The 8,968-nt window shown below is 35.4% G+C and overlaps 1 protein-coding gene across 1 annotated transcript; it reads right to left on the bottom strand.

Annotated features, from left to right (window-relative positions):
• Positions 1-202: 202 nt before the first annotated feature.
• ccl25a (chemokine (C-C motif) ligand 25a) lies at positions 203-7,638 on the bottom strand. Its single transcript, XM_057857813.1, has 5 exons — positions 7,595-7,638; positions 5,940-6,029; positions 5,408-5,525; positions 574-691; positions 203-501 (listed from the first exon to the last, which is right to left on the bottom strand). The coding sequence occupies exons 2-5, from the start codon at positions 6,001-6,003 to the stop codon at positions 475-477; spliced, it is 327 nt and encodes a 108-aa protein (XP_057713796.1). The 5' UTR covers positions 6,004-6,029; positions 7,595-7,638; the 3' UTR covers positions 203-474.
• Between the last annotated feature and the right edge of the window lie 1,330 nt (positions 7,639-8,968).

The raw sequence follows: 8,968 nt of genomic DNA on the forward strand, positions 1-8,968 counted from the left end.
AAAAGGACACCAACAGTCTCTAGGTGATAATGTTTCTCCTGAGGACCCTCAGAAAATACAGTCTCTGAGTTCACACACCATGTCAAGCCTTCCTCAATGAGGAGTCGGGCCGTCCTCTCCACACAGACCTCATTAATAAATAGGGGATTATATTCTCATTTTTAATGCAGTAATGTTCATTTCTTATTATCAGGTAATTTCAATGAAGATCCTAAGAGTGCCTTAAGTCATAGACGTGAACATAAATCATTTACACGAAGCTTGAATGCTGATTTATTGTCATAATGCTTTGGCAAATTCTCATTCTGCACACGATATAGATTCACATTTCATGGTTTCCGGGTTCAAATTGGCATTGTTTCCTTATTCAGTGGTCATGCGGCATCATAATACAAGGTCCAGTGAGTGTAAACATGCAAGAGAAAGTAAAATAACAACATGTGTATCCTTTTCCGTCAAAGGGTGAGGTCTCCTTTAACCCAATAAGCGGCCTCTTAGATTCTGTAAATAATCAACAGAGAATTAGTTTTACTTTTCATTTCTTCAGAAATCAATATAGGAAAATTAAAAGACCTTTAGGGAGGCCTTCTTGCTGTGCTTGATGGCCTTTTCATCGATGCTGACCATCAGCTCCTTTACCCACAGATCTTGTGGGTCGCTACAGTACACACGGCCTTTACGCATGGTGAAGCTGGAAGGACACACACAAACGAGTGATCAGGTTGTAGGTCAGTCAGTCTTCATTTGTTAAGACAAGTTAAGACAAGCGCTGCACACAAATGTGTCAGTGTTTAAAAGAAATGTAAAGACGCTTTCTTGTTGGCGCAAAGAGACAGAGGTGTTAATCCTTGTTAGCGACGCATCTTTCCCTTTCCATAACCCATATTTGCGCCTGTCAATAAAATTATTAAAACATGGTTTAAACAAAAGATATATGCGTGACGTAGATTTGCTGGTCTGGTCTAGATTAAAACGTAAGAAATTTGGATCTGAACTGTAGCTCTCGTAAAATAAAAAATAATTTGAACCATTTTCCAATTTTTAATAATCAGCAGTGTTGTCACAGATTACTTAAAAAAGTAATTTAATTACTGATTACACCTCAAAAAAGTAATCTAGTTACTTTACTGATTATTATCAAAGTAACTAAGTTACTTTAAAAGTAACTTTTCAGTTAATTTTTACCAATTTTTCTTCTTTTGCTGCCTCAACATAAAAATAACAGAAAAATGTCATCGCGTGTAATTGAGTTTTTCACATAAGGCTTCATCTTTGAGTTAGCGGGGGTTTAATTAGTCAATGGAGTTGCTTTCAACCACCATTGACTCGCCCTAGCTTAGCCATTCCGGAGCCCTAAAACTACCAAATAACTGACAAACTACACGAAATTTGTGTAAATCAACTCCAACGACGAATTAAACCCCAGCTAACTCCAAGATTAAGACTAATGTAAAAAATTCTGAACTTCCCCTTTGAAATAAAGACCTAGCCGTTAAAATGTTGTCTATAAAAGTTGTAAAGCAAAAAAAAAAAAAAAAAAAATTAATGAAATGAACAAAATGATCATTTTTCGAACAGATCATGTGACTAGCACCTTGGACACTATCTTTTGCTTAGCCAAAACTACACCAGAGGAGGCAAGAGGGATATTTAGAATTTCTTTAAACCTAAGCTTTCAAACGCTACCAACAACAATTTGAACAGTTGATTGAACTTGAACAGTGTCAAGATGTTTATATACGTATATACAGTATTGGCCAAAAGTTTGGAGAGACCTCAAAGGTGGATACTTTGAAGAATGTAGAATACAAAACCTGTTTTCAGTTATTTCTAGGGCTGTCAAAATTATCACGTTAACGGGCGGTAGTTAATTTTTAAATCAATCACGTTAAAATATTTGACACAATTAACGCACATGCCCCGCTCAAACAGATTAAAATGACAGCAGTGTAATGTCCGCTTGTTACTTGTTTTTTGGTGTTTGGCGCCCTCTGCTGGCGCTTGGGTCCAAATCATTTTATGGGTTTCAGCAAAATGAGTGAGCATGGTGTAATTATTGACATCAACAATGGCGAGCTACTAGTTTATTTTTTGATTGAAAATTTTACAAATTTTAATAAAACGAAAACATTAAGAGGGGTATAAAATTTCTATAACTTGTACTAACATTTATCTATTAAGAACTACAAGTCTTACAAGTCTATCCATTGATCGCTTTAAGAGAATGTTAATAATGTTAATGCCATCTTGTTGATTTATTGTTATAATAAACAAATACAGTACTTATGTACCGTGTGTTGAATGTATTTTTCCGTCTTGTGTCTTATATTTCCATTCCAACAATAATTTACAGAAAAATATGGCATATTTTATAATGGTTTGAATTGCGATTAATTACGATTAATTAATTTTTAAGCTGTAATTAACTCGATTAAAAATTTTCATCGTTTGACAGCCCTAGTCATTTCACTCTTTTTTGCCATTCCACATGTTCGTTCATTGTTTTGATGTCTTCAGTGAGAATTTACAATAGTAGTGAAAATATATAAAACGCAAAAATGATGAAGTGTGTCCAAACTTTTGACTTTTGTTTCAGAGTCATCAACATGTTTTGCCCCCAGTCCCACAAAAGTAAAACTCCGCCTGTGATTACAAACTCTAACTATAAAATGTACATAAAGGCTGGTTACAAAGTGTAGAAGTGCTGGCTGTCTTGTTACATGTCGGCTTTGTTTCGAGTTTTTTCGCGTTGTGCTGTAATTCCAAGTGCTTCCTTGTTGAATTGGATGTTGAGTTTTTAGCGGTCGACAGTCTTTCTGAGCCAGCGCAGGGTTTGCAACGCACGGAGATGTTTTTGTCATCTTTATTGGACGGATATGTGAAGTAATGGCTGTATCTCCAGTGAGAAAATGCAGCCGTTTTTTGTATCTCTCCGGCTCCTTTACTGTTAGCATCCTGATAGGTAGCCAGGCTATGTTGTTAACCGCCGTGGCAGTCAGCGCGCACACAGCATGGTAATACACGTGACCCGTTTTTTTTCCCAATGAGAAAACGTGAGACGTGATGTCACTCCCAAACTCAAGAGCAGTATTTTCAAATTCAAATGCTCTTCGTACATGACTACAGTATTCTTCATTCTACATACAGTATGAGGCAACAACAAAATAGTAACGCACAGGCACTGAGGAAACTATAATCAGAATACTTGCTTGGAAAAATGAACGCATTAGATTGCTCGTTACTGAAAGTAATCAGATTACTAACGGCGTTATTTTTGTCAGTAGTGAGTAATATAACTACTTATTCCATCTTTGCAACGCTGTTACTGTTACAGAAGATGTGAAGTCGTGCGTTAGTACAATTTGGGTGAATGACACGGGAGACTCGGAGAGAGCGGGGGTGGGGTGTGACAACGTTGCAATTGTGATGCTAGGTGGCTCGGAGTGTTAACATAGCATTTGCGTTCTCGCTAGCATTAGCATTAAGCGTGGCGAGCGTCATCCTAAAGTCTCGGGCATCTTTTTTTTTTCACTTACTGTTTGTGGCGTAGGTGGAAATAATGAACTGTTTTCCTGTTGAGTATGCAATATCATCACCAAGTGGGTGTTGTCCTTGTAAATGCTACAATATCATAATAATTTTTTTGGAGGTGTTTTTATGACCAAAAGTAGTCACTTGCCCTAAACTTTTCTAGAATGACGTATCCATAAACCTTGTGTAATTTATTTATTTATGTATTTAAGAAAAAGAAAACTAGAGCAGATAGGAGTGATAGATTCAGAGCCTCACCTGCATATTGAAAAATATATCTATATATATTGGGGGTGTGACGGTACACACAAGTCCCGGTTCAGTACGTACCTCGATACGGGGTCACGGTTCAGTGCGGGTTCAGTACAACAGGGAAAAAAAGGCTTTTTTTCCTCATAGCATTGAATGTTTGTATTAAAGATGTCCGATCATGTCATTTTCAAAGTATCTGAATCGGCAAAAAAATATCGGTCTTGCCTGTTTTTAATATATATATATATATTATTTAAATCATTTTCTAATTGTATTTAATGTTACAGACAAAATATCTTACAGTCATCCAGAGTAGTTTTGGCTTAAAGTAGGGCTATCAAATTTATTGCGTTAACGGCGGTAACTAATTTTTTAAAAATTAATCACGTTAAGTAATTAATGTATGTGCTGCACAACCCACTCACGCATTATCGCGATCAATCTATGAAGACACCGTTTTACCTATAGATAGCGCTAAAAGGCAACGTCTAATGAGTAGAGAGAATTTTGGCAGCCTTTGGGCCATTTTTATGTGGCTAAAGCCTTACAATACCTCTCTCAGCAATTAAATATAACGTGGGAATGTGGGGAAAAAAGGTAGTAGTTGATCATTTTCTTAACACCCTACTGTATATTCTTTCTCAACGCAGAGAACATATATCAATTGGTAGCCCTACGCACAGTCATGGTTGCACTTCCCATCATGCATTTGGGCAGAAGTTAAATGGCTGCAGTATCATTTACTGAAAGCTGAACAAATACACTAGATGGCAATATTCAGTCACAATATAAAAAGTCACATTTATCCTTTAAGAATTACAAGTCTTTCTATCCGTGGATCCCTCTCACAGAAAGAATGTTAATAATGTAAATGCCATCTTGAGGATTTATTGTCATAATAAACAAATACAGTACTTATGTACTGTATGTTGAATGTATATATTCGTCCGAGTTTTATTCATTTTTTTCTTAATGCATTGCCAAAATGTATATGATCGGGAAAAATTATCGGGAATGATTGGAATTGAATCGGGAGCAAAAAAAAAAAAAAAAGCAATCAGATTGGGAAATATCGGGATCGGCAGATACTCAAACTAAAACGATCGGGATCGGATCGGGAGCAAAAAAAAAAACATGATCGGAACAACCCTAGTTTGTATACTATTACTCTCTTGTATAAGTGAAATTTTTAAAATATGTAAAAAGTGTGACCTGTTTTTTTTTTTTTTTTTTTTGCAATGAAAATGACAGTTCCGTTCAATTCAATCAGTTAATATAAACATATTTGATGTGAAAGACGTTAAAGAATGGTTCATATAATAACGTGTAGAACATGAAAAGTAAAAGCCGTTACTTTGCCGAGTAACTAATTACTCTTACTTTGAGGCTACTGAGTTACTAACTCAATTACTTTTTAGGAGAAGTAATTTGTAACTAATTACTTTTTAAAAGTAAGATTAACAACACTGTTGATTATATTAGGCTTTAGAAAAGCAGAGGTAATCTTTTTACTAAAACACTGCCATCTACAGGCAGTTGTGCCTCATTAAAGTTGTTTCCAAGCTAGAAAATCACAGCAGAGCAGCATGTTTGCATGAAGCACGTTGCTTGTGGGTGTGCTCACATGACAGCACGGATGTTGCAGCCTCCGTCAGTCTCCTGAATTCTGTACTTGACCGCACGCTCCTGAAGCCTTTTGCTGAGCTCTTTCACATATGTCAGGCAGCAGTCGTCATAGGACACTGAAGCAGAGACCAGTTTTATTGTCGTTATTATTAGGATGCGCATCAACATAAAACTATTACTGTAGTGTGGTAATCATATTTAGAAGTATAATTATCATACATTAAGGTGTAGTGTAGTTTTTTTTAGAACGTTGTGGTTACACTGCATCTCTAATACAATAGAAATTGCTTGCCGAAATTGTGGGAAAAGACATCCAAACCGCAATAATGAGATATTGACTTATTATGAACAATTTTATTCTCATTTCATATCTTTGGCTAATAGTAATTGAAATTCCATCAAGTAGTAAAGAAGGCACAATGAGGACACGTCGGGCAATAAACCTCATTGACCTTCACTTTATCTACTATTGAATGCCGCACGACACAATAGTAAAATATCAATAATCAGCCAAGTTTTTTTTTTCTTACCTTGGGCCATTGCCAGACCTAGGCAAGAGAGGACCAAGAGTATAAGCGGTGTGTTGAAACGCATGGTGCACTTGATTTTATGCTGTAACTCTGCAATGATAATAAAATTAGAATCAGTAACAGGTTTTAATTTTTTCACTTATGAACCTTTGGATGTAACCGCACACTTATATTTAATATTTAAACAAGCTAGCCAGGTGCCATGCTTAGGTTTTTTATCATTTCATAAGTGTTTAAAATAAGTTCATTCCACTTTCGTATCTGAAGTTTTCAAATTTTATTTGTTTTACAAGTGTAAAAGTTAGAGATCTCCCGATCGATCGGGATAGATCCGGTCCGATCACGTCATTTTCAAAGTATTGGAATCGGCAAAAAAAATATCGGCCATGCCTTTTTTAAATATATATAGGTTTTTTAATAAATCGTTTTTTAATTGTATTTAACGTTACAGACATAATATGTTACACTCATCCAGAGTCTTTAGTTTAGGCCTAAGATAGGGTTATCAAATTTATCGCGATAACTGCGGTAATAAGTTTTTTAAAAACTGTATCACGTTAAAATATTTAACTCAATTAATGCATGCGTTGCACGACCCACTCACGCATTGTCGCGCTCAATCGTAACGGCGCCATTTTACCTATATAGAGAGATAAAAGGCAGTGTAAAATGAGTACAGTGAATTTTGGCAGCCTTTGGAGGCTTATTTTAATTGGCTAAAGCCTTACAATCCCTCTACCTACGATTAGAAATATGATGGGAAGCAAGGTAGCAGTTGATCTTTTTCTTAACACCTTATTTTATTTCCCAACGCAGAGAAGATATATCAATTGGTAGCACTACGCACAGTCATGGTTCCACTTCCTATCATGCATTGGGGCATGGCTACAGTATCATTTACTGAAAGCTCAACAAATACACTAGATGGCAATATTTAGTCACAATATACAAAGTCACAAGTCTTTCTATCCGTGGATCCCTCTCACAGAGAGAATTAATAATGTAAATGCCATCTTGAGGATTTATTGTCATAATAAACAAATACAGTACTTATGTACTGTATCTTGAATGTATATATTCGTCCGAGTTTTATTCATTTTTTCTTAATGCATTGCCAAAATGTATATGATTGGGAAAAATTATCGGGGATGATTGGAATTGAATCGGGAGCAAAAAAAAGCAATCGGATCGGGAAATATCGGGATCGGCAGATACTCAAACTAAAACGATCGGAATCGGATCGGGAGCAAAAAAACATGATCGGAACAACCCTAGTGAAAGTAATTCGTGGACAATCACTAGCTAATTTTTGCATACACACAAGTGTAAAAATAATTTAACCAAGCACAATTCAAAAGTTTGTAATTGTCATAAATGAATAAAAAAATAAGCTTGCAAAACTACCATATGATTTTAAAAATAATCCAAGCACATGAACTGAAAAAAAGAATTAACTGTCAAAATAGTGCAAAAAAAAACAAAAAAAATGCAACATATTTTGAATTTGAATTTTGATGATAAGCATGCAACATGAGCTGCAACTTGCCGACATGTCAGTGTTCTGACAGGCTATGTTGGAATGCCCCTCGGTCCTAACTCGTTTACATAAGTATTAAAGTTAAATTAGTAGTATTGTTTGTGTGTGTGTTGCTCACCTGAGAGTTTCAAGATGATCTGGTGTGGTGTGTATGGTACTTGAAAGGGCGAGCCCTTTTATAAGGTGTAAAGGGGGCGTCTAGCCAGGTGTCATATTTCTGGCGACTCACCTTTGTACCCCGACTCATTTCGCTTTCTATTTCGCAAAAGACATTTTTTGTTACGCCTTGTGATCGGAAGTACAGTATGGGTACAGTATGTCCCCTTGTGACCCGCTATGTGTTGACAATACATTATTGATTTATGTGAATGTGAAAGAAGCGTGTGGATATCAGAAAGCATGTGTTGGATGGAATTTCAAGTCAAGCGATGGGTGACATGTTAGAATGGCGGAATTAACCCTCTTTATTGTGTTGACTGATTATTGGGATGATAAATTTGAGGAAATGTTGGTTGTTATTTTGGCCATGTCACATAATATGAAATGATTGATTGAAAGTTTGGAGTGTTGATTTTCTCATGATGAAAAAACATGACAAAATATTAGGGCTGTCAAACGATGAAAATTTTTAATCGAGTTAATTACAGCTAAAAAATTAATTAATCGCAATTCAAACCATCTACAAAATATGCCATATTTTTCTGTAAATTATTGTTGGAATGGAAAGATAAGACACAAGACGGATATATACATTCAACATACGGTACGTAAGTACTGTATTTGTTTATTATAACAATAAATCAACAAGATGGCATTAACATTATTAACATTCTGTTAAAGCGATCCAAGGATAGAAAGACTTGTAGTTCTTAAAAGATAAATGTTAGTACAAGTTATGGAAATTTTATATTACAACCCCTCTTAATGTTTTCGTTTTAATAAAATTTGTAAAATTTTCAATCAAAAAATAAACTAGTAGCCCACCATTGTTGATGTCAATAATTACACAATGCTCATGGGTGCTTAAGCCCATAAAATCAGTCGCACCCAAGCGCCAGCAGAGAGCGACAAAACTCCAAAAAACACAAGTAACAAGTTGGCATTGCACTGTATTGTCATTTTAATCTGTTTGAGCGGGGCAGGTGCGTTCATTGCGTCAAATATTTTAACGTGATTAATTTAAAAAATTAATTACCGCCCGTTAACGCGATAATTTTGACAGCCCTACAAAATATATATTTCAAAAGGATATGGTACTACATGTGGAATTCTTTGCATAAGGCTATGATTTTTTTTTTTAACCACGAAAAATAAATTACACAACGTTTCGCAAAAATGTTGATCCCAATGTAGCATTATTTACATGTTTGTGGTTAATTATTGGCTGATTAGACTTTTATGAAAAACGTCGAATCATCATTTAAAAAATCTAAAATTATCATTAGCACTAGAACTTGCAATTTCTGGATAAATTACGATGGGTCTTTGCTGT

This window comes from Corythoichthys intestinalis, chromosome 14, assembly GCF_030265065.1.
Source record: "Corythoichthys intestinalis isolate RoL2023-P3 chromosome 14, ASM3026506v1, whole genome shotgun sequence".
Classification (NCBI taxonomy): Eukaryota; Metazoa; Chordata; class Actinopteri; order Syngnathiformes; family Syngnathidae; genus Corythoichthys; species Corythoichthys intestinalis.